The 27508-nt window shown below is 33.1% G+C and overlaps 2 protein-coding genes across 3 annotated transcripts in view; both read right to left on the minus strand.

Annotated features, from left to right (window-relative positions):
- Positions 1–6134, minus strand: part of LOC132295222 (5'-3' exoribonuclease 4) — a 50079-nt gene extending 43945 nt beyond the window's left edge. For both annotated transcript variants that reach the window (XM_059793389.1, XM_059793388.1), the window contains exon 1: positions 5763–6134. In XM_059793389.1, coding sequence (XP_059649372.1) covers positions 5763–5969 — 207 coding nt within the window. In that variant the 5' untranslated portion in view covers positions 5970–6134. The remainder of the gene's footprint in view (positions 1–5762) is intronic.
- Positions 6135–13738: 7604 nt separating this feature from the next.
- Positions 13739–24182, minus strand: LOC132296365 (VQ motif-containing protein 31). The gene is made up of 2 exons (XM_059794576.1): positions 23648–24182; positions 13739–13881 (listed from the first exon to the last, which is right to left on the minus strand). The coding sequence occupies exons 1-2, from the start codon at positions 24180–24182 to the stop codon at positions 13739–13741; spliced, it is 678 nt and encodes a 225-aa protein (XP_059650559.1).
- Between the last annotated feature and the right edge of the window lie 3326 nt (positions 24183–27508).

Below are 27508 nucleotides of genomic sequence, written 5' to 3' on the forward strand. Positions count from 1 at the left end.
TTGATAACAAAATTTAGCACGTAATTCTAGAGGGATTAAGTGTTTATCTTATTAAGTGTGTTTGATAATGCAATTTAACTATTACTTAATAATAATAATAAAGTGTCATTAAAAACAAGGTATAAATTTAAGTAAGAGTGATTTAACTTATCACTAAATACAATGTTGAACACTTAAAAATAAAAAAAATAAAAAATAAAAAATAAAAACCTTAGGGCCTCATTGGATCACCTTTCACTTTTCAAATTCCGAGAATAGTTTTTAGATAATCAAAACAGAAAACAATTTTCAGTTTCTTGAGTTTGAAAATTCACATGGTTGAGAAAACTGCAAAACAGTTTTCAAAGAACAAAAACTCCAAAAATCCGTTTGGTTGTATCTATTGAAAATAGTTTTATGAATTATGAACTTAAGAAGAAAAAAAAAAATTGTACATCACTCTTTTTTTTATTTATTTTTGAGATGTAAACTACGAATGCAATATTTATTAATAAGTATCAAAAAATACATTATTTTTTCAATATTCTCAAGTTAATAAGAATAGCACAAATAAAATATCACAAGCTTACAGAGAAGAAATCGTGATTAATCTTCCATGCAATATTCGCTACTTATCATGATAAAAATATGGAGAGTCTCTTGTCAGGCGGTTTTCGCTGAGATTGCAAGTATGGAGGAGATCTCGTGGCAACAAAAATCTCGGGCTATTTGGCTAAAGGAAGGTGATCGGAACACAAAATTCTTCCATCGGCTTGCTAACGCTCATAGGAGGAGTAACCATATAGGAAGAATTTGGGTGGATGGTGAGTTGTGGAGAGAGGAAGAGGTGCGTAACGGTATTGCCTCCTTTTATCAAAAGCTTTATACCGAGCCTTTAGTTTGGAGGCCCAAACTTGATGGTCTTCATTTTAAGGCTATCTCTGAGCTTTAAAGAGATAGGATTGAGAATCCTTTCACTGAAGAGGAAGTTCTTAAGGCTTCATAAAGTTATAATGGGGACAAAGCTCCGGGACCTGATGGCTTTACCATGTGATTTTTGATGAAAAGTTGGGCAGTTGTAAGAAATGAGGTAATGAGTACTTTTCAGGAGTTTCATTCTTTTGGCGTCTTTGAGAAGTCGCTTAATGCTTCTTTCATTGCCCTTATCCCAAAGAAGGGAGGCGCTTCAAATATAAAGGATTTCCGTCCAATCAGTTTGGTGGGCTGTATTTACAAACTTATTGCTAAGGTGCTTGCTTTAAGGATGAGGGAAGTTATGGATGGGATCATCTCGGATTCCCAGAATGCCTTTGTTGGCGGTAGGCAAATTCTTGATTCAGTTCTTATTGCTGGCGAATGTGTAGATTCCAGATTGCGGAGTGGTATTCCTGGAGTTTTATGCAAACTTGACATTGAGAAAGCATATGATCATGTGAATTGAAATTTCCTACTCTATTTGTTACAAAGAATGGGGTTTGGAAGTAAATGGAGGAAGTGGATTGAGACTTGTCTTTCGTCTGTCAAGTTTTCAGTTCTTGTGAATGGTTCTCCCGCTGGTTTCTTTGGTTGCTCTCGGGGTATAAGACAAGGTGACCCTTTGTCATCTTTCCTTTTTCTTGTTGCTAAGGAGGGCTTAAGCAGACTTATGCGCAGGGCAAAAGACCTTATAAAAGGTTTCAGGGTGGGCAGAGATTTGGACCATCAGATGGAGATTTCTCATTTACTCTTTGCTGATGATACCCTGGTTTTATGTGATGCTGATGTGTCTCAACTTCGATATTTGAGGTGTATCTTGACTTGCTTTCAGGCAGTTTCCGGGCTTAAGGTCAATGTGGCTAAGAGTGAGCTTGTCCCAGTAGGGAATGTTCAGGACATTTCCTCTTTAGCTGCAGTCCTTGGATGCAGAGTGAGTTCTTTCCCTATTCCTTATTTGGGCTTACCCCTAGGGGTTTCTTCAAGGTTAGTGGGGAGTTGGGATTCCGTGATTGATAGGTATGTGAAGAGATTGGTAGGTTGGAAGAAGCAATACTTGTCAAAGGGGGGTAAAGTTACTCTTATCAAAAGTACGTTATCAAGCCTTCCCACTTATTTTCTTTCTATGTTCCAAATTCCTTGTTCCGTTGCAACTAGGAATGAAAAAATTCAAAGGGATTTCCTATGGGGAGGAAAGGGCAATGAATTCAAGTACCACCTTGTCAAATGGAAGGAAGTTTGTAAGCCTGTGAAATTGGGTGGACTTGGAACAAGACGTTTAGTTCCTTTCAATCAAGCTCTCTTGGGTAAATGGTTATGGAGATATGGGAGGGAAAGACATCGTCCATGGCGCAGGCTAGTATCTTGTCGATATGGGGACGAGGCTGGAGGTTGGTTTACACGTCCAGTTACCCTCGCGGGAGGAGTCGGGATGTGGAAAGCTATTCGGAAGGGATGGGATGCTTTTTCTGCCCATATTAGATTCAAACTCCGTGATGGTCATCCTATTCGGTTTTGGGATGATCTTTGGTGTGGGGATCAGCCACATTCTCGTACATTTCCTAAATTATTCAGTATTGCTGTTGATAAACACGCCTACGTAGTTGATTGTTATCGGCTTGATAGCAGTGGGATTACGTGGGATGTGCATTTTCAACGCTCTCTTCAGGACTGGGAGATGGACAAGGTATGTGTTTTTCTGAATCTCTTGTATCGACAGGAGGGTGTTGGTAGAGATAATGATGTTTTGATTTGGGTTCCTTCTTCCCACGATCGTTTTGAAGTTAGATCCTTGGTCTTATGTTTGTCTAATTTTGTTAATCGAGAATTCCCATGGAAAACTATTTGGCGGTCTATGGCTCCAACTAGAGTGGCTTTCTTTGTTTGGACTGCTATGAGGGGAAAGATTTTGACAGTTGATAACTTGAGAAAAATGGGTAATTATATTGTTAATCGGTGTTGTCTATGCAAGGATACCGAAGAGTCCGTTGATCACCTCCTTTTGCATTGCCCTCTAGCGACCGATTGTTAGAATTTATTGTTGGGTTTTTTGGCATGAGTTGGGTTATGCCACAATCTACTAAGGAATTAATTCATGTTTGGAGAAGATGTCGGGTGAGAAGAGATGTCCGCGATTTCTGGAGAATTGTACCTCATTGTGTATGGTGGTGCATCTGGAAGGAGAGAAATAACAGAATGTTCGAAGGGAAAGAGTCGCCTACGGCAATGGTCAAACTTTACATTCTTCGCTCTCTTTTCAATTATGTGAAGAGAAGTTTTTGTTCTTCTTCGGATGATTTAATTACTTTCTTGGATTCGTTAGGGCCTTAGTCCTAGTCCCACTCTTGTAATTGGGACGCGTTCCCCTTTTGAACGCCTTTTCTTATATTATTTTTACTTATCAAAAAAAAAATATGAAGAGTTTTAAGGGGAAAAATGGGGGATTTTGAGTCTTGTACCCCATTCACCCTTTCTAATCAAAAAATAAATCTTACAGAAAAAGGAAAAAGAAAAAAATTATTGGACATCTTACAAATTCTTAGTGAAAATGGTACTCTTAACTTATGAAGTGAATAGAACATAGGCATGAAATGAATAATAACATAGTGACTATTTTTTTTTTTTTTTTTTGATGTTTTGACGACATACTATTCATTATTTCAGTTGCTACTAAAAATGAAAAAAGATTTCTACAAGTAACAATTATTGGCGTTTGCATTAGGAGAATATTATATATAATTCTTCCCAAACTATGATGAACTAAAGATTAAAGAGGGGATTTAAGATCTACCCCATAATATTAGACCAATAGTCCACTTGTAGAATAGTAATGACAAGGTTTTTTTTTTTTTTTTTTTGGGGGGGGGGGGGGGACTAAATAAAGACCTTTCTAGACTACTCAAAGAATTTATTGGGAACATGAATTTAAATCTATTTAAGAGGAAAATGAAAAATAATCATAGAAACCCTTTTTTATAGAGAGAGGAAGGGAGGTTTGAAGTTGTCAAAATGATGTTGTATACATGTGATGATGCTCTCTCTTCTTCAATGTTTCTGGTTTTTGGATGACTAATGTTAGAGAGAGAGTGTGTGTAAGAGTTAGAAAGAGAACACGGAGGGCAAAGGCATCAAAAGACTAGAACATTAAAATAAAAAACATTTATTAACCTTCGTGGGGTCCATTCCAATTGAAAGCAAACACTCAATAAATTAAGAAGCACATTAAATTTCAATTGGAATGGACCTCGTGAAGGTTAAATTTGTAATTTGAGTTTTTGGATTTGTTGAGGGTTTAGAGACCCTATTTGGCCTTGTGCTGTTTTTTGAGGGATGCATTCCCCAATTGAACGCTTTTATTGAATTTTTTACTTATCAAAAAAAAAAGAAGGTTAAATTTGTAATTTTAAAATAACAATTATAAGCATGTTAATTTAACATTAAATAGTAAGGTCAATTTTGTCATTTCACAACCCAATTAACACGAATATGGGATAACATGATAAGTTTTGTTAGTTCTGGCGGTTATTTGATTCTGTTGGGGTTATATGCATATTTTTTATGGTACCCGAGGGTTATAATTTTACTCCTTATAATATCTATTTACCAAGAAAACGTATCTACCTATCTATCATATTCAAGGAATGCCCCGAGGTTCTGATATGTTAAATAGTTAGAGTGCACAAGGTCCAAAAATAGATCTAAGGGGTGAATTGATCTTGTCCAAATCTAACTAACACTAACTAATTTTAAAATCTAACAATTAAATTGAAAACGCAGCAGTACAGGAACTGCAACTGAAAAAACCACAGGACATAGTCCAACATATTAAAATCCACTAAATGAGAGAAATTTATAACTAGGTTACCCGATTCCCTCCTAGAATCACCAAGTCTATCCTGACTGAGACTTGCGCAATATCCTCCCGATCTTCTCAGCTATTGCTCTGTCAACAGATCCACATTCGCTTCTCCATGGACTTCTCATATCCAGCATTAGTCGCGGCTGCTCTCCAAATATGTTTGTTGTGTGATGTAGGTATTGATGGCAATTTAAGCTCCACAAGTTGACAATCAACACTCTGAACAATAACTAACCACCAGGCCATAGGCTTAGGTGGTATAAACTATAACCCTAAATGGGAGGTGAGTGGATGTGTATTTATCATCTCTATATCTATGTATGTCTGTCATACAAACCTAGAAGCATTCATACGGTACTATTGAGTCAAAAGGAATTAGGGTTACTTAGTTCAAATTAGAAAAGGAAAACTTAGCCTTTTAGAATTTTAATTAAAGAGTGTTTCCAAAAGAGTTGGTGCACATGTCAATCATTTAATACAATCCTATAATCCCAACATTAATGTCTCCAACAATCTAACATTTTGACTCAATCTCTTCTTTTCTTTCTGATCATAAGTAAAATATTACTGAGAAGTTTATGTCAACTCATTTAATATGGTTTTGCTTACGTAAATTTTAATTATTATATTGAAAAATATAGAACCATTTCTATATTCTAAATTTCTAATTCAACTTTTACAGAAAATAATTGAATTTATCAGTTATACATTACTCAGCATATCAAGAGAAATTAACCCATATTCTGAGTTTAAGTTTCAGAATTCTGCTCAAATTATTAAATTCAAATTTTTAGTACTATCAATACCATCCAATATAATCATCGTCTAAACAAGAATTCAAAACACAATATGTACACATAGAAGTACAGAGCTAGTAAATCAAACGTTATCCTCCAAACAAGCAAACACTGAGAATAAATTGGGTAAACAAGAGGCATTTGACAGCACATACCTTGCCTTCAGGATGAAAACAGGGATGAATGATCCCATTCATGTCCAAATACAAATTATCGAACTCCATGTTGTTAGGATTTGGTCTGGACACATCGACGGGTATGAGCACGCCATTGTGGTCCTCCCTTGGCTCTTCCTCCAACACGTCGACGATCGATTGAGGGTACCGATCGGCGAGCCACCTGTAAAACGCTGGGACGCCCATCGAGCTCGATCCAGAGCTGATTCAACACTACAGAAAATGGCGTGTTGTGATGGCGCTTATTAAGTTTTAGAGAGAGAGAGGCTTGAGAGAGAGAGGGAAGGGGGGTTCACGACGATTCGGTGGAAGTCGGTGGAATCAATTTGCTACCAGTGGCGTGGTGTCGTAACAAGTGCTTCTGATATGCATATGGGGTTAAATTACGATGGTAGCCTTTTTGTCAAACTAATAATAATTGGAGGGTAATGTCACACGGCGTCGTCTAGTGTATGATAGGAGTCGTCAAAGCAAAACATTTTATCTGCGTGGAGAGATATAATTGATTAATGATGGCACCTGTCTATTCACAGTTGCTATTGTTATTGGTGTGTTGAATTGTAATTTATACCTTTCTTAATGAGATGTTTTCTACTTTTTATAAGATATTAAAATATATATTTTTATGAACAAAACTATCCTTATCCCTTTCATTTGCCTTTCTTCCCACTCTCCCTCTATCCTTACCTCTTTCATTTGCCTTTCTTCTCATTATCTTTTCATTCACATAGCAATGTTTATATATATATATATAAATAGCTAACAATATGTGAGTTTATTCTATAATATGTGAGTGTATTTTTTCTTCCCTTTTATTTTAAATTATCGTTTAACCTTTATATATATATATATATATATATATATATATATATATATATATAAACTTGCATATGGATCTAACAAGGAAAAAGAAAAGAAAAGGAATTAAAGTAACCCGTATAGATCTAACAAGGAAAAAAAATGAAAAAAAAAAAAAAAAAAAGAAGAAAAAGAAGAAGAAGAAGAAGGAAAGTAATGTTGTAATGTTATATATATATATATATGTAAACTTCATTAAGTGAGAATTGAGGAGACGGATGAAAGGCTTAAAAGGGCTATTTTGTCCCAAAAAAATATATAGTTTTAATATTCTATAAAAAGTGGAAAACTTGTAATTAATGAAGACATTAATTACAATTCTACTCACCAATAAGAACAGGCGACTGTGAATGGGCAATCGCCTTAGCGGTCCTTTTTTTTTTTTTTTCACACTTATCGACTGTCCTTAGCATTCCGCTTTTCTTATTGAATTACTCTAATCTTGAAGTTTGGACAAATTAAATGTGGGTGAACCATTGAGCGTCTATTATTTTGACCTTTTTAAAATTTGGCGTGTATGTTCAACGATATCTTTAGCGTTTTATTTTCGACAGACCCATTGATTAAATTTTATAAAACGATCATTTTACTATTCCCTTATTTGAAAATGTCTTTTCCTTATATGAAAATCGAGGCTGTTGAAATATCTGTATTATTATTATTATTATTATTATTATTATTATTATTATTACTAGTTGTTTTTAGCTGGTGTTTTATGTAAGATTCATATTATCATAAGATCACGTAAAGATAAGATCCCCATAATCATGGGATCACGTAAATTTTAACACATTTCATGTTTTTCTTTCATTTGGTTTCTTTTCTTTGTACCATATTCTTGTATATAAATATAGCTCTTGACTCCTGGTTTAAGTAAGCCAAAATCCAAAACTTCTTCTTTTTGGTATCAGAGCAAAACAAAACATTCGCCTCCCCATCTTCCTCCCCAACGCCACCACCTTCTCTCTCCCTCTCTCTATTTTCCCTCACCTCCGGTGCACCTCCATCTCCTCCCAACCCTTGCGCCGAACCCCTCGGGTAATCCTCTATTTTTTACTCCTTTTTTAAGAGAATTCCCTTAGGTTTTTTTATGACCTAAGGGTCCTTCTGGTGTTTTTTTTTTTTCTTTGTGGGCTATCGGTGTTTGTTTGACAGTATATTTGGAGGAAAGCGCTGATTTTTTCGGTTTTGTTTTTTTTTTTCTCTTTCCTCCTACTTTGACGTGTGGATCAACCTTATTTTGGTACTATGACTGAATCTAGTAGCCAAAAGGACACTTTATCCTCGGTCCAGTATACTTTATCTTCGGCACGTCATACTCTAGCACAACGGATTACTAATGTGTTCTTGAATGGGCATAACTTCGTATCTTGGTCCCATTCTCTTCAACTCCATATTAGAGGGAAAGGGAAAACTGGTTGGCTTTTGGGTCTAGTCAAGGAACCAGAAAAGACGGATACTAAATATATTGCATGAGACATGGACAGGTGCACCATTCTGGGTTGGATCTTCAACTTAATGGAGAAGTGTATCTATAATATGTTCACGTTTCACACTTCCGTTTTTCATCTGTGCAAGCCCTTAACAAGATGTATGCCCATTCCCGCAATGATGCTCGTATCTTGGAACTTATCGGGAGATTACACATCCATCTCAGGAGACATTAAAGCTGTCACTATCAAAGTATTTTGGGTACCTTCAGTCTAGGTGGGAAGAATTAGCACAGTATGAACCTTTCTCCGATTTCTCTTAAGAAGTTGTAACTCTTTTGGTCAAGAGACTGGACGGCCAGCATACTTACCAGTTTTTTATAGGTTTATGATCTGAGTATGATGCTCTTAGAACTCAAATCACAAACACATCTCATATGCCTGATTTATGAGGAGCATAGACGTCAGATCTCTCACCCAGTAGCTTTACCAGAGACTCCAGTTGATCAGATGGCTCTTATTGCTAATTTTAGACTTTCATAGGGAAAGGTTATTTGTCAACATTGCGGAGCCACGGGTCATGTAAAGGATCGTTACATTAAGCTTTATCTCGAGCTAAAGCATAAATTTTCTTGCAATCGTCTTTCTGGTCGGCCGCACTGCCGTAGTAACCAATACTATTGGTGGGTATACTACTCCACAGATTGTTGTCCCTCCTGCTTCAACTCCTCCCAGGCCATCTTTTCAGGACTTCAATCAGTTACAGTCCTACATTGGTCAGCTTCAGGAGCAGTTTGGAGCTTTATCTACCAAAGCTGGCTCTTCTATTCCCATGGCTATTATATCTATAGGTACTCCTTCTAGTTTTATGTTAAAGCGGGAAAACTTACTTGGGTTCTGGATTCCGGCGTCAATGATCATAGGACTGGTGAGTTGTCATTCTTTTCTACTTTCGTTACCTCTGTTAATCAGGCTGTTAGTCTAATCGATGGGTCAACCACCATTATTCATAGTAAAGGAGATGTTCATCTATCCTCTTATATTATTTTGCTATTTGTTCATGTTCCTAACTTTGCATTTAATGTTCTATCTATTTGCAAACTTGCCAAATCACTAAACTGTGCAGTGATTTTCTTTCCTCATTACTGTGTTTTACAGGACCTGTGTTCGAAGAGGATTTTTGGTAGGGGATATAAGCACGATAGCCTCTACTACTTTAGGGATCCTTCACCGATACTTCCACCACTTGCTTTAAGCCTTCAAGCCTCTGTTTTTCCAGTTTTTAGATTTTATAATTTTTCTTTTTAGACTTTAAATTTATGGCATGGTCACCTTGGGCATGTAAACTTTTAGTATTTATGTCTACTTTTCCCTTCATTAATAATGGCTTGTAAGGATAATTAGTTTCAAAGTGAGATTTGTAAGTTTTCTAAACAAACTAGAACCCGTTATATTTCTCATATGCATCGTGCACATACTATATTTGATCTCATACATTCTAATGTGTATGGTCCTTCTCCTGTTACTGCTTTTTCGAGGCATCGTTATTATGTCACATTCATTGATGATTATTCCCACTACACATGGGTATATTTACTTAAAAAGAAATCTAAAGTTTTTCTTCATCAACTTACTTGTCCATATATCCCTTAACAGAATGGTGTGGCAGAGCATAAAAACCGCCAACTAATGTCAGTTGTTCGATATCTTTAAGTGGTATGAATGTGCTAAAGTCATATTGGCACATGGCGGTTCTTACAGCTATTTTTCTCATTAATTATACCCCTAGTAGAGTATTAAATGGTAAGGCCCCCTTACAACAAGTGCTTCAGCCTGATATTAATATTTTTTCCATCATGCCTCGGGTGTTTAGATGTACATGTTTTGTTCAGAGTAGTAGCCCTTCTCGTACTAAACTTGATGACAAGGCCATTAAATGTATTTTTTTAGGATACTCTTCATTGTTGAAAGGTTACCGCTATTATGATTTTGTACACAAACACATGTATCACTCTCTTGATGTCACATTTCATGAGCATACCCCTTTTTATGGTTCCAACACTATCTTGCAGGAAACTTCTACTCCCGATTAAAAGGTTCCTCCTCTTGCTCGTCCACTTCCTGCTTTTCAAGAAGAGTCTTCTCTTGTGGTTTCCTCACCTCCTTTGCAGGTTTATTCTCGCTACCATCGTGCTCCTCCTTTACTGCCTTCATCCTCCTCAGATACAGGTTTAAATACATCTTCTCTCTCCCCTTTACATTTCCCTGACCTTGTTTCTAAGTCTCGGTATCCCACTCGGGACCGTAAACCCCCTGCTTAATTCGGATTCGTTTGTAATACTGATCATCAAATTTTGCAGTATATCTCTTATAATGGTCTTTCGGGGTCTTACCGAGCTTTTCTAGGCAAATTTGATTCAATTTTCATTCCCATAAATATCTCTGAGGCTCTCCGGAATCCCAATTGGATGTCTGCTGTGATGGTAGAAATGGATGTCTTGCAGCAAAACGAAACATGGGAGCTTTCATTTCTCCCTCCTAGTGAAAAGACTGTTGGTTGGAAATGGGTATTCAGTGTTAAATATCTGATTGATGGATCTATTGATCGGTATTAGGCTTGTTTAGTGGACAAAGGGTTTACTTAGATTCCTGGTAAAGACTTTAATATTACCTTTGCTCCAGTGGCTAAATTGGCCTCAGTTCATTTGTTTGTCTTCTTGGCTGCCTCTCACAATTGGCCTCTTCATCAGCTTGATGTGAAGAATGATTTCCTTAACGGTGATCTTCTTGAGACTATTTATATGGATCGTCCACCCGATTTTCGAGCTGAGGGGGAGTATGTTGGAAAGGTCTGTTGATTGTGGAAGTCTTTGTATAGGTTAAAACAGTCTCCCAAAGCTTGGTTCAGCCGCTTGAGTGATATAATTTTATCCATGGAGTTTGTTAGATGCCATTTTGACCATACATATTTTATCCATCGTTCTTTCACCGATCTGTGTATCATTCTTCTTGTCTGTATTGATGATATCATCATTACTGGCAATGATATCCCTGGGATTGCTCAAGTAAAGATTTAATTGGCTAAAGCTTTTGATGTGAAAGACCTTGGGCAACTAAGATATTTCTTAGGATTGAGGTTGCTAGATCTAAGTAGGGCATCTCTTTCTCGCAAAGGAAGTATGTCTTGGATCTTTTTCGAGACACGAGTATTCTTGGGTGTAAACTCGTTTCCACTCATCTGGATCCTAATATAAAGATCTCGGCTGAGTCTGGAGATCTCCTTTCTGATCCCTCACAATATCAGAGTTTGGTAGAAAGATTGATTTATCTTACCAACACCCGTCCTGATATGGCTTTTGTTATTAATGTTATGAGTTAGTTCATGCATGCTCCTCGTACAACTCATATGGTGCAGTATATCATATTACTCCCTCTGTCCCAAAATACTTATCTATATTTCCATTTTGGGATGTCCCACAAAACATGTCCCATTCCAAAATTGAATATACTATTTTTTATAACATTCCCAAACTATCCTTTTAACTAAACAAGTGCACTAATTACGGAACACTATTTTGTCTTTTAGTAAGGGAATATTTGAAACCTCACTTATATCCCAAAAAAAAAAAAAAAAAAACTCCACTACGATAAAAAGTTGGATTCCCCATGCAGAACATGTATTTTGGGATAGAGAGAGTATTCGATATCTTAAGTCCTGTCCTGTCCTGGACTTGGATTATTCTATTCTTCTAACAGGCAGGTTGGGCTATCCTATTTTAGTAATGCAGACTATGATGGGTCAAAAACTGAAAGACGTTCCACATATAGCTTATGTACTTTCTATAGAGATCATCTTATATCCTGGAAAAGTAAGAAGCAACCTGTAGTTTCGAGATTTTCAGCAGAGGCTGAGTATCGTGCCATGGCCCAGGGTACTTGTGAGATTCTTTGGCTTTGATCTTTCTTGGAGGAATTAGGGCTAAGTGACAAATAATCCTCAGACTTGTTTTGTGATAATAAGCCAGCCATGATGTTTACTTCATATTCTGTTTTTCATGAGAGGACTAAACATATAGAGGTGGACATTCATTTTATCAGAAAGAAGGTTCGTTCAGGAATTATCAAGCCGTGCTTTGTTCGGTCCTCTAATCAGTCGGCAGATGTGTTCACCAAATCCGTTGGTCCATCGTTGCTTCATTCCTCAATTACCAAGCTGGGCTTGATTGATATAAACAAATTTTGGTAACTATTTATGTTTACAATTTATTGTTTATATAAACAAATTTTGAAGAAAAAGATGTTTGTTAACATTGGTTATGTTTATCGATTATATAAATTCACTTATATAATTACCATTCACATAGTCCAATTTTATAAATGTCAAAACGACGTTTATGTTTATGTGTTTTTTTTTTTTTTTCCTTCTTATTTTTCTTCTATATAAAAAAAACATGGAGCTAATAAGCAAAACAAACATTATTCTTTTGGTGGGTCTTCATAATGGGTATCTTGAAATATTACTTAAGTAATGAGTACCTTCCGGAAAAGGAAAAAAAATTTGAGTAGAGTAGCAATTTGTTACCTAAAGCCATTATAAGTAAGAAATAATTGGACACTTTATAGATGTTTTTATTAATTATTCAAAACTGATATTAAATTTTTAAAAAACAACTTAAGGTTAACAAACATATTTTTTTGTTTATTCTTTTAAAAATAAGATAAACATTTTTACGTTATCAAACAATGTATCTGTTTATCGATAAACAAAAACTACATATAAACACTCATTATATTTAAGCTTAAATGATAAACAATAAACAAAAACGGTTACAAAAAAGGGGCCATTATTATTATTATTTTATTATTAGCTGATTTCAACCTTTTATTAGGTGTTTTATGTAAGATCCCTATTATCATAAGATCATACAGATATGATCCCCGTAATCATGGGATCACATAGATAAGATCCCCGTAATCATGGATCACATAGATTTTGGCATATTTCCTGTTTTTCTTTGATTTTGTTTCCTTTCTTTGTACGCTATTTCTTGTATATAAATATAGCTTTTGGCTCTCAGTTTGAGCAAGCCAAAACCCAAAACTTCTTCTTTTGGGGCATTACCAACTTTTTACACTCAAAGTCACCTTTAGATAGTTGATTTCTTTATAGGGAGTGGTTTATTTTCTTGATGAAAGATACCATATGTAAGCTTTGATTTACCATTTAGAGAAAGCATTTCTACATTGATCAACTCATCAATCTCATTATAATGATCATCTTTATAGGAATAGGGGTCTGTTTCATCAAATGAGACATGAATAGATTCCATAATCCCCAGTGTTCTTTTATTGAATAGTTAGTATGCATTGTTATTTAATGGATAACCAATGAAGATATATTTATTAAATTTAGTGATAGTAGATTAACTAATGATATGGTGGATCATCAAGTTAAAGGATTAGATATAATTCATTCGATAACAAACATGTAGGTTTTTTGAGAGAATCTTTACTTATGTATCTTATTGTTGTAACTCATCGTATAAATACACAATATAACACCATTATATGAGTGTGGTGAAAATTTTCAAGATTATTTTCTTCTTTTTTCATATAATCTATGTTTTTAACTTGGTATTAGAGAGTAAAATACCTCGGTTTTTTAAATCACACAATTCCTCTCTTTTCTATACCACGATATGATCTCATGGCCTCCAATCCAACCTCATCCACTTCAACAAATGTTTCACCTCTATCACTCTCATATCTCCCATCACCTATTTCAGGAATCCCAAACTTGGCACAAGTATCTATCAAGCCAAATAGATCAAGTTATTTTTTGTGGAAGAGTCAACTCCTCCCCATTCTTTATGGGACTGAGATATTAAGTATGGTTAATGGCATAGGCTCCACCAACCATTATCTCCAGGAATTCTATAGTGGCTCCAAATCTGAAATACCTTGAATGGAAGAAGAATGATCAAATTCTTCTTAGTTGGGTACATGTTACGTTAACTTCTCAAGTACTCGCATAGGTCGTGGGCTACAAGACTTCTTGTGACACATGGGTTGGCTTAGATAATGTCTACATGTCTCAAGAAAATGCTATGTATTATCATATCAAGCATGAACTTTCTATTGGTTTTGTATGCCCTAGTATAACAAATTAATGAATTGGGATGCGTTATATTCAATTGATGAATTATGTGTATTGGTCAGTTCAGTATTTAAATTGAGGTGTCTACTTGACTACACAAGTAATTTATATGTGTATGAGGGCATATCATATGCAGTATATGAATTATAGGATTTATGTTGTCATAAATGGTTCATGATCAGTAACAAATGATGGAGTCCTTATAATGAAGAGATGAACTAGATCTACGATGTGGATCTAGAGTTGTGAAAGTCGTTATAACAACTAACTTCATATCACCATCACAGCGAATGACAATCAAGGATGAGAGAGAGATCGACTCTTATATTAATTAATAGTTGCATGTTTTATTCGACGGGATCTATAGGACCTAATGACTGATACTTTGGGTAACTATTATTGAATAACTTGGGAGCATACCCTCAAGAGTTGCATCGGTGCTATTTTATTTTGACTTGATTGATTTGATCAAGTAAAATTCGGGGGCACTGGTGGTTTTGATAAAATATTTTTTCTTCATATATTTATTTATCAAATATATTATTTTATCAAATAAATATTTTATGTGGTCAAACGGAATAATCAAGGAGTCGAAATAAAATGAATTATTAAGTGGTCGAATTGATGACTTATATTATCCGATAGCTTAATTAAGTATAGAGCGGCCATGACACAAATTGACTTCATGGAAATCCCTATGCCAAATGGAGTGCCATTAATTATATTTAGTGGAGTTGGAATTAATTAATAGGTTAATCAAATTAGGTCAAAGGAGGTTGACCATATCAATTAATAGTCCATTGGAGCCATGAAGAAAGTAAGCCCAAAAATCTTCACCCATAACCCAAGTAATGAATTTGAAGCAAATTAATGAGAAAAAGACAAAAATAAAAAATAAAAAAAAAAAAATTTATAGGAGGTGATTGGGGCATCCCATGCAAGTTAAATGAATTGATATGGACACCCATATTAAACTGTAGGAGTTGTTAAGTCCACTCAAAGACATCTATATATTGGGTACTTATAGAGAAATTCATATACTTAAGAGTTGACATTTCACATGCAATTCTAATGAGAGAAAGTATGGGATAAAACCTATACATACAAGTCCCATATATCAATCTCCTTCTACAATTCTAGATCTAAGGTTTTGCTTCTTGATGAGTATATATTTAATACATATTTTATCCCAATATTTATATTTGTTAGTACTTTTATCTATTTTATTTTAATTAATAAAGGGTTTTTATGTCTTTTCAAGTCTTTGGTAATTTTCACATCATTAAATGCTATATCTATCGTTTTAAGCAAAGACCAATTGAGAAGATCAAGTGTCCGAATGCAATCAAGGGTTGAGATTGTTTAAGGATATTCTAGAGAATATTTACCAAGAAAGAAATATTCTGAGAATTATTTTAAAGAAGAATATTTATATTCAAATATGGAAATTATTTGGACAGAAAATTCTAGATCAGTTTTAGTAATTCGGTCATAAATTTTGACTCGAATATTGGAATTGGGCAAACTCAGCGGCTATGGAAAGGGGACTTAAAGCCCATTATTTTTGTCTCTAATATAGATTTTATGATTCACACTCCAAAAGGGACAAAATCGAGATGGAATTTGCTACATTTATGGAAAGAAAATTCTGGCAGATTTCATTCTCTGCCAAATTTATTCTTCTTTCCTTTGGAGAAACCCTTAGAGAACTATTATATAAAGTGGACAGCAGAGTGAGGAGAAATACAAAAGAGAAGAGGAGGACGCATTAAGCAATCAGTTAGAAGACATCCAGGTTTACTTGTTTAAATTCTTTTTACTCATGTCATCTTTCATATATTTGCTTTGTTCTTTTATCATGTGTAACTAAAATCCTCAACTAAGGTTGAAGATGAAACGTCCATTAATGAAATACAGTTCTCTTATTCTTTTTATCAATTCTTATTTGTATAATGCTTATGATTTTTGCTTCATATGATTAATTGTTATAAGTTTCTTTCACCATTATTATCATATATTGATGGTAGTTAGGAATATTAAATAATTAATCTAGGCTTACTTTTTATATTATTTAAAAGTAATAATATTTGATCCTATGTTTTTCATTAAGTTAAATACATAGGATGCTTAGAATTTTACAACTTGTAAGTGAAGGAAAATCTAGATTTGAAAATATTTTACTTGAGTTTTAATGATAAAATCTTTCGAAAAGAATGGAGTGACTCCCGAATTGTTTTTATTACTTAAGGAATTGATTAATTGATGATTGAGACTTTATGAATTTAATGGTGGTGAAATCCGATACCTTAGTATTTTTTCTCTGTTGATTTCAAACTTTATTTTAATTTTAATCTTGCTTGTTTATTATTATTCACTCTACAATCAATTTAGGTAAGTAGGTTAGTTTTAATTTAATTTAGATTTGTGTTAGCTAGTTTTCTTCAAAGCATTTCCTTGGGTTCAACCTCATTCTTGCCGTTCTATATTCCAATAGATTCATGCGTTTGCGAGTATATTTTAAAATCAACATCACTTCTCATTTTGAACTTACCATCAAAGGCTTGGAGGTACTCATTGATGATGACATATGTGTGAGACCAAGCTTTGGAGGTGTTAGAAAATATATGCTTCAAATGACATTTAAGATATAACTAATCTTATATATGCCATGAGATAATTAATAATATGCTAAAAAATAATTAGTTAAATATTTTACTGGATATTTAATTAAACATGCAAATTAAAGTAATAAAATAATAATAACAAATAAATAACCTGAACCAATGCTAGTATTGAATACTATATCCTTAAGACAATTTACGTCCCGCATGGTGCTGACGGACTTTATGGCGCTTGTCTCTCAGGATACAACGGTTTACATTTACCAATAGCAACACTACAATCTCGTGGATACGGCGAACCTACTTCGTGTAATACTCTCTCTGACTCAAAAATGCATCTATACTATATAAATGCTGAATTGGGTGCAATTCGAACCAAATGATTCGGACCAATCTTAATATGGCCCGATGAAATTGGATTAGGGTCTAAGTGGCTCAAACCACTTGACGTATGGTTTGAACCACTTGGGTTGGGTTCAAGTCTAGAGAGGGAGATAGAAGAAAATGAATTGAATTAATTGCAAATGGCAGCCTAAGGGGGTATTTATAGAAATAAAAGTGTCTTTTCGGATTGGGTGTGTCTCTTCATCACTGGACACAACCATTTACATGTGTCTATTCATCACTTGACATAACTATTTATATTTGCCTATTCATCACCAGACATACCCACTGCAATAAGTTACAATGGTTCACATTGAATATGCTATGTCTGTTGGTTTTGAGTTTCATATTTTCGTCCCACAACTAACCAGTGATCACACACGTTCAGTCAAAAGCATTTGTTGATGACTGATAAAATAATTTTCATTCAAAAATTCTAACAGGAGGATCTACTTAAGGTTATACAATAGTTTTAACGATTGAATTGTAATATATTTATACCATTAGGGTAAGTTTCCTACACTTCATATATATATATTTTCATGAAACTCATATCTACCAAGCATGAGCATATTATTGGGTTTTTATTCATGTTTCCACCATTTTAAAATGCCATTTCCCAATAGTTAGAGAAGTAATACATAAACAGACTTTGGGTTTCCCATAGCTAGACTATTATTCACGTTGGCATATTGATCAAGACTTCTAGCACAATAGAATGATCAATCCAATTATTTACCATAGTTTGTTAAAGACCCTATTCATCCCTCCTTTATGCTCCGTTCGTTAGGAATGAAGAAAATTGAGTGGAAGGGAGAGAAGAAGGGAAGGATGAGACATCGTTGGATGGAAGAGTAGAGAAAAACCTACCAAATTCCTTTGTTCGTTAGGAGAGAAGGGAAGAGAGAATTTAAAATTATTTTTACCATTATATCCTTCATTATTTTTTTTCCCCTGTAAATAGCCATCATCTTTACTACGCATTTGAACAGTACCAATAATTTCACTCTAATTTGTTGTTTGCTTTATTTATATATGCATATATAACTACTGTATTTTGAACTAGGTGTGAACATAGAGTTTTTTTCGTTCTAAATATGTTCTTAAAAAATGCTTTATGGCATTGTATGGTTCTTTATATAGATTGTGTATTTTTTCTTCTGAATCATCTTTTTTACTAATAAGGTAATTATATAACAAACAATCTATATATATATATAACACATGAATCAAACCTGTTTGTAGATAGTGTCGATCTATGTATATGAGAGAGATCACTGGAGAGAGCGTTTTGCGTGAGATGAGATGTGTAGGGTTTAATTTTAATTAATATTTGGGAAGGATAATATTGTAATTTAGTAATTTTATAATAGCTCTACTTGTTTTCTCTCCTGTCTTCCGCCTAAATTTTGGCGGATAAAATTTTGTAAAGGAGGGACATCCCTCCTATTATCCTTTCTCTTCGTGTCTCCTTCTTACCGAATGAAGGAATTTTGTTCTTTCCCTCCAATTTTCTTTCCACCCCTCTTCATTCCTTCTTACTGAACAGAGCATTAGGGTCCTTATTTGGGCAACCAAATATTTTCAGCATCTAAATTTTTTAATATGACATAAATGGTCTTGAATGAACATTTACAAGTATGAAAGATTATTTAGAATACCTGTTGATTATCATTCATCAATACTCGAAAACATTTATCCTATATTGATCTTTTTACTTGATTACTCAATCTTAAGTGTAGGATTATGAGCTTATACAAATCTACCCATCGAGAGATTATTGTTGTATGAAACTCAAAACCTAACTTATTTAGTTATTACGGTCAACAACCCTTGGAAAGATCAAGTGAAGTGAATTGCATTTGGCAAGAAAGCTTGGGTTAGCTTGTAAAGGTATTCTATTAACCTGCAACAAGAGTGCGTAAAGGTTTTACTCTTGACTTGCAGGAAATAATCCAAATAGTAAATGTAAGGAATCCTCAAGGGGGCGTCGTGAGGCGAGGGCATCGGCAGGAGTGCTCAACCTCGTTATATCGCGGAGTTTGGTTTTCTCTATCCCTTAAACTCTCTTATTATTATTTGCGCATGTTATTAATCTTAAGTTCTCACATATCATTTGCGCATTATAATAATTGAAAAACGTTTCATAGTTCGCCACTAACCCAAATTTACCCCTCTTGGGCAACAAATTTTTATTAATATTTATTTTAATAAAATTTGATTTGTTTATGTGCTTTACATACACATTTGGTGAATGGTTGTATTGGTTAATTCATGAAATACAAAAGTTGTTCTCCGACTATGTAATGGTGATATTGAATCAGTAGAATAAAAAAAGTCTTGTGCATAGGAGATATAAATCATTGAATTACATTATCATAAATTTGTTCAGATTCAATAATTACAATTAGGCATTCTGTTGAAAAGAATGTAACGTACATGTTGGTTCAATGAGATAAGGTGGCTTGTTTTAGTCATTTGAGTGGAAGACTCAAAACCATATACATTGATGCGTCAGACACATTGAACTGGATTAAGAATAAGTAAAAATAAGAATAATTGTCATACTAATTTTTCACTTGTTAGTGTTATAGCGAGTAACTCTTAAACCCTAGAGAGTAAAAAACTTTTGTCTTTCTTTTATTTACTTTAGTATACAGACCATATGGTCTAATATCTGGGTATTTTAGATAATCATTAATTGTTGGTATTGAAACATGTATTCTCGAGATGATATCTACACTAGAGAAATTATTTTGACTTAATTTGTTTGATCACAAAAATCTGCATTAAGCAGTTTTGATAAAAATTATTTTAATTTATATTTATATACTAAATATATATTATTTTTTCAAAATAAATTTTACGTGATCCAAGGAAATAAATCAAGGAGTTAAAATAAGGGTAAATTTGCAATTTGATTGATGAATTTTTTTTTATATTAAAATACTAATTACATAGAGGGGTTATTTTATAATTTAACATGAAGAGGCTTTTATATATATTTTTTTCCCTTCAAACTAATGTTCATGATTGTGCACCTAAGGTGTTTGACTAGGTCCCATGCTTTTTTTACTCTTCATTAAGGATTTTTTTTTTATTTTTATGTAAATTATGGTCTCTATTTATTTATTAATTTACTGTTTATTTATTTATGGATTGCATGCTATGCTCAAGATGATCGCGTAATCTACATGACTTAATTTTTTCTTAAATTAAATTTAGTTAGTTAAATGAGTTAATATCATCATAAAACTATTATTTTTCTACCAGACCTATTCACCTCCTCTACTAATAAACATACTATGGGCTTGAGTTTTTTTTTTTCGCATTGCGAGGACGACAAATTCAAAGTGAATACCAAATTGTCAACATGTGGTTGCAACCAACGTCCAGCACTTTTAAGTGTGGGATATGAATGTTAGTTCTTCGTAGTGAAATTAAGTTTATCATTCTTTTTGCGCCAAGAATATACAAAATACTTGAAAAAGGACTATGGTTATCGGTATATATGAGTCCCGGCGTGAATAAAAAAGTATGTGTATTTATTTTACCATTAAAATATATATATATACACAAAATTCGTGAAAAAGGACTATGGTTATCGGTATATATGAGTGTCATCTTGCTTAGAGTGAAACTTTAATTGAGGACAGTCTTGCCATAATGAGAGAGGTGCCACTTTTACTGCACAAGTTGCCATTTTCACTACACATTGTTGTGCCACTTTTACTGTATGAGAATCAATTTAAAATATTAGAACATTTTCAACCGTTGTATAGATTTACACAAAAAAAAATTAAATTATTTATTTTTAACTCGAGCGGTTATTTTATACACTTTGTGTAAAAATATATCTCCCAATAATAACCAACCATTATAATTTTTAGAAACTTACTTAATATAGGGTTGATTTGGAATGAAAAAGAGGGAGGAGAGAGAAAATATGATGATGTGGCTGTATAAAAAGGTTGTGTAAAATACACAATAATTTTACATATTGGTGATGCGGTACTGTATCTTAATAGATTGCTGAAGATAAAAAAAAATTACACATCATACGTGACAATGTATATTTTACACAAAAGAGTGTTTTAACACCTTGCTGGAGATGCTCTTAGTGACCTATATTGTTATGAGATTAAGTTTATCCTTTTTACCACACCAAGAGGACAACAAAAATATGTTCCAAATTTTTAACAAGAGATCACACTTGAATGAATGAATTGTAAGTAGTAATTACCATACATATGAATAGAACCAATCTAGAATATAATGATGTACATTGTTATTTCTTAAAACATTTTGAACATGATGCTACATAATACTAATGTGATCTAGAAAACAAAATTGACTAGCACATGCACTGCATACTTTTTTTTTCTTTTTTTCAAATTGCATAAAGAACACACCATACACAAACTAAAAAGTCAAGTGTTATACAAAATTGCAAAAATGAGTAATAAAAAATTAAGTTACAAAAGCTCATATATGTAGTATCTTATGTGCATATTGGTACAATGGAAGTTCTTCAATTGATTGTGATTTCATACAATATAGGAGGTTCTAAACTTGCCACTTAACTTTTATTCTCGTTGTCATCATCCAGTATAAGGTTAACAATGAACTTGGCGTGCATTACATCCACATGTACCTGAAAATTGTGTTTAATCAAAAACATATATCATACTAAGGAGCATTATAAATGACTAACACAAAATAAACTTTAAAAATATAACAAACTTTGGCTGCAATTTTTATGCCTATAAGGATATTAGATTCGAAAACAAATTTCAATTATGAGTTCTACATAATAGAATTTAGGGGGATTAGCATTTAGTTTTGCATGGAACGCCCAAATGGACGTAAAAGCCCAAGCCAAAAAGTCAAAAGTCAACGATTCATAATTATACAAATTTAAACTCTTAAAAAGAAATCTAAAAATAAAATTTGTGATTTTGAAAATAATTTTCTTGGCATTATGAGATTTATGTAAAATAAGGGCTAAAAGTTAAAATTTCACACAAAATTATAGCGCTATTTGAACAACTTTGATAGGGCGTGTGAGTGTGTATTTTTTCAAATTAAATTGTGTGTAATTAAGGTAAATCTTTATGGAATGCGAGTGCATTTAACCGAAAATAAAATAATGTATATAGAGGCTTTTAGGGGACTGAAAAATTTTAATTTTGTTTTCTTGTATTGGTGCAATTCACTTTTGGACTAATTTTCCTAGCGAGGTGTATTGGTGGTTCATTATATTTATACCTATATAATCCGTCAGGCTATATAAAATGGATAAACTCTTGCTAGAAAATTTTCAACAATAACACAATATATACATAGCTATGCATGCATCAATAGATACAGACACATGCATAAATAAGTGTATCTATTGACATTTAAACACATTAATAATCATAAACACATAAACACTCAATTTCCTTACTTAAATAATAAAAAATAAATAAAACAATAAAACAAAATAATAGTAAATATTACCTTGGTGCGCTTAGAGATCTCATCGGAGTAAGTGTGTTCGAAGATCTAGCCAAAGTGGTCGGGTTCCTCTCACCAAAATATTTGCTGCTGGTGAATAGGTTTGAACTTCTATATATATATATATATATATATATATATAGAGAGAGAGAGAGAGAGAGAGAGAGAGAGAGAGAGAGAGAGAGAGAGAGAGACGGATTTAGATATATTACTCCATTCGTTTTAAAATTTTTGTCCATCTTTTTATTTTGGATGTCCATTCCAAGTATGAATATACTATTTTTGTAACATTTCCAAACTATCCTTCGACATTGACATGATTAAACAAGTACAACAATTATAGAGTACTCTTTTGTGATAAATTTAGAAATTCAGTATTATCAATAATATAAATAAGTATTAAAAATTTATTACCGTAAAAAGTTAGATGAAATTTAGTATTATCAATAATATAAAAAATTATTAAAAATTTATTACATAATTTTGGTACGGAGGGAGTATGTTCAATCTTTACCAATAGGTAATTACGGGTAGTATGGTCTTTTTCTTGCATGGTTGTAATGATAAAAATTGGTACTTGTCTTTATCTTTAGGACGTGTGTTGGCACAGTTTGGTCAATTGGTAGGTTGAGGGCAATTGCGTTGAATTGGGCAGATGGACAATTTGGACTATGAAAAAGTATGAATAGTGATGAAAAGTATTAGATTTCTAATTAGTTTTTAGAATTTGATATATGGTCCTTTGCAAGTTGGTAATTTGTAATTTGGGCTCTAAAATTAGTCACTTTCAAATTTTTTCAAAGAAGAAACTATTATTTACTGCTACATACATACATACATACATATATATATATATATATATATATATATATATATATGCATGGATGATTGAATTGGTCAAGATTTATTTATTACTATGATTTGTGTTTGGGGACTTGAGAGGAAACAAAGTGAGTAGCTCTGGCTCAATGTGTCCTACCGGTTTAGACCGTGGTGATGGATGTAAATAAAAACGCCTCTCTTTAATGGCATTTTCTTCTTCAGCAGCATTCAGATCATCAGAAAATAACAATGTTGATTCTCGTCTGCTTTGTTTTAATCCAGGCAATGAAGAAAAAGAAGGTGAAAGGCTTTGCCATTCCGTATTTGGAGGATTACTAGTGCTAGATATCGGCGGCTGCTGCAAGATAATTGTGCTAGGTTTTATAAATTGGTGATGAGTAATGAGTGGTTTAAAGATTTCGAGTTTGGACTCTAAATATAGTTGTCTTCTTTCATGGAGCTTAGGCTTAGGTCTCTTGCCAATCCTTTGGGCTGATGATAAACCTTCATTTGCTACGTTTGATATGGATTGTCCGGTTAAGCGTTGAACCACATCTCGAAAATTGGTTGAGTCTGCCTCCACAAATGTTGTTACCGGTTTAGAACCACCAGTTTTGCCTTGGCTCATTAGATATGATGCTTCTCTTTTGTATAGTTCAGGCTTTTAGTTGCACCAAATGCCCATAAATTAGAAGACTTGTGGCTTAAAATACCTGTATATTTATATGTAAAGCAAACATTTAGCTAGCTAGGTACTTAAAAATCCTTAAGAATGAGCATGTATGTGGTGTGAATATTCATGTATACATGTATTTAATGTTGCCCAAATGTATTTCGTTTGTTTCAATGTAAAATATTTTTTTTCGAAAATATTTTTCTTTTTCAGGTAAAATATATATTTTTTATTTTTACTTTATTCGTGTTTGGCAAAGGTTTACGTTGAGGTTGAGGTTGAGTCTATTGGACGGAACAGGTAAAATAACTTGCCGAAAATATTTAAAAAAAAATATTTTACATGTAAACAAACGGGGCGAATGTGCAAATATTTGACTTGCCTGACCTAATCTAGTCAAGAGACTTGGTATTATCCTAAATTGTGTTGACTTATAAATGAACTTAAAATATCAAAAAGAGTCTTTGAACATAACTAATATAAAAATAGACCTAAAAAAAGTTCAATCACATAAATTTATATATATGGTGCTACTTCTGCATGAAATATTTTGTTTTCATTTATTTTAATTCATTTAATTTGTGTGAGAAATGAGTTCAAATCCAACCTAGCGTACCTATGGGAAGATTTATCTCAAAGGTATAACTGAAACCATTTTAAAAGATATATTGAAAAAATAGCATAAAAAATATACCATAAATTTCTGTAGTAGTGTGCAGTAATAATTTCTTTGGTATAAATGTGTATCATTTATAGAATGGACGTATGCCCACATGGTCTAAAATTTCATGATATACATCCTTTTCAACTAGTAAAAATAAAAATTTGACCCCCTAGCCAGGGTAATATAGAAGGAGATGGATTATAGATTACCAATAACACTACATTAATTACGTGCATGTCTCTTTGAAGGAAGATAAAAAATAAAAAACTTTCCGAAAAAAAAAGATAAAAAAATAAAAAAAATAATAATAAAAAGGTTAGCATTGCAATTAATTTTATATATATAAAAAAAGGTTATATATCATGGGTCAAATCCTAGTATAAGGGTACGTTATTGCTCCAACTTAAAAAATGAGAGATAACCAGTTTTTATTTTATTATTATTTTTACCTTCTTAAGTAACTAATATACTTAATTTTTATTTCTAAGGCTACTTAAACTCTAAATCTTTAAGAAAATAAAGAAGAAGCACTGCACTATATCTCTTGTATCGTGAATTCAATTATTATGGTAGTCATTTTGCATAAAATAATGAAAATAAAAATTAATACGAGAGCAACTAGTTTCTATAAACTAATGTTACAGGATATCCCTCACTATTGATTTTAGTAAAACCATGTATTAAATGTCAACATGCCTATATTTTAGGCTCATGTACTTCTCTTGATATAATTGTATGCCTGCAATCATAACGCCTTAAGCAAAAATCACATCTCAAACAAAAATGGATATATAATATTATATAAAAATATATGCACATATATACATATATATAAACTCCTATATATAATTTATATATTGCATACATATACAAATATTTATTCACAAATACACATACATACTTACACATTTATATACATATATAAACACATATGTACAAATATATAAACATATACATACAAAAAATACACATATAAACGCATACCTATACATATATATACTTACAAAGTTGCAAAAATATATGCATATTTACACTAATGTTATGTATTATATGGGTATACATGTGATTATGTCAAGTATATATGTATTCATGTGTATATGCATGTATCTTTGTATGTGCATATATGTTTATTTATATATTTATTTGTGCATGTGTGTGGTGTTGGAATTTAGTGTGCCCTGCAAGTCAATTCGATATTTTATTGATGTAATTTGTTATTTTAATTTATATGTTTTACATACATATATGGTGAATCCCTAAGATTAGTTGAATTTAGAGTTCGTTGACTCAAAGGTTTCTTTGATTGTGTAACATGATTTATGTGCATCCATGATATAGTTAAATGCACAGGAGATAAAAGTCATGGAAATCATATTTTCGTAAAAGGTAGTTTGCCCTCTTGAATAAAATTAGTCACTCAATTATGTAACAGTGTAACACATAAGTTTCTATTTATGAATTAACTTTTCTCATTCATTATATATAAAAGGACTTGTACATGTTGGTTTGTACCACACACTCAACTAATCGAGTATAAGTTGTAGAAATTATGATTGTCATCATTGTAACTTTTCATTTTTTGTGTTATACTTAATTACACTTAAGTTTGGGAGAATAGTGGATTTGCGTATTAGTTAGTGGTGACTTTGATTTATTCAGTGGGCCTTAAGGTCTAAAATCTGGGTACTTTCGGTAATCATTAATTATTACATAGAAATTTTACGAGTATTTTCAAGTTTAATGATATCTATGCAATGTTTATACTTTATACTAGTTGATTTATTATGAATTCATTAAGTTTGACTGCAAAATTTGGATTCAGTAATTTTTGATGAAATTATTTTATTATTTATTTCTTTATTAAATATATTATTTTCCGAAAGGAAACTTTTGTGTTGTCAAACAGAATTAATGAAGAAATTATTATTAAAAAGGTAAATTACTAATTGAATTGATGACTATTTTATTTGGCCGATATTCTAATTTGTGCATAGAGGGGTAATTATGTACTTTAACACATTACGACACTTTTGAATATAGTGTTGACTATTACTTTAAGTGACCCATTGGAAGCCAAGTTTGATTAGGCCTATCTAGATATCGTCTCCGGACCATTGCTGATGTGGTATGGTGACATGATAGGTATGTGCATAAAGTATTTACTTCGTACGTATCTAATAGTCTCCTCGTATGTATCTTTTATTGCCTTCTGAAGAGAGAAGGCAATAAGAGAACTTTTTGAGACCGAGTTGACTCGGCAGCGAGGCAGAGCCACGGCCGAACCCGAAATTCCGGCGGGTTGACGGGAAGAGAAGAGAGAACAGCTGTCGCCTCCACTCTCTCTACCTCTGGCCTCTCTCCAAGCTGCATTCTTCCTCCTCTTCATCCTTCGCCTTCTCGTTGTCGGCGTGGCCGTGTCTACCTCCTCCGCCTTGTCTGGCGGTTCCGGCGAAGCCTGCCACCGCCAAAACTCGCTGGGGAAAGGATGAGGTTCATTTCTCGCTGTCTCTGCTCTCGATTCGTTACTACGAGAAGATGAATTTCAATAACCGAAGCAAATGACTTGAACTAAGCTTGAATTTGTCTAGACTCTGCATTTAATTTTGGTTTTTCTTTT

Source organism: Cornus florida, unplaced genomic scaffold, assembly GCF_030987335.1.
Source record: "Cornus florida cultivar Cherokee Brave unplaced genomic scaffold, ASM3098733v1 CherokeeBrave_3.0.0_Hap2_Chr02, whole genome shotgun sequence".
NCBI classification, from domain to species: domain Eukaryota; kingdom Viridiplantae; phylum Streptophyta; class Magnoliopsida; order Cornales; family Cornaceae; genus Cornus; species Cornus florida.

Bases quoted from the DNA above. Each gene is read 5' to 3' on its own strand.
- LOC132296365 (XM_059794576.1), bottom strand. From the start codon at position 24,182: ATGAGCCAAGGCAAAACTGGTGGTTCTAAACCGGTAACAACATTTGTG. The intron at 13,882-23,647 runs GTAATAAATAAA...TTGGCTTGATAG, and splicing joins GTCCCCAAACACAAATCATA to ATACTTGTGCCAAGTTTGGG.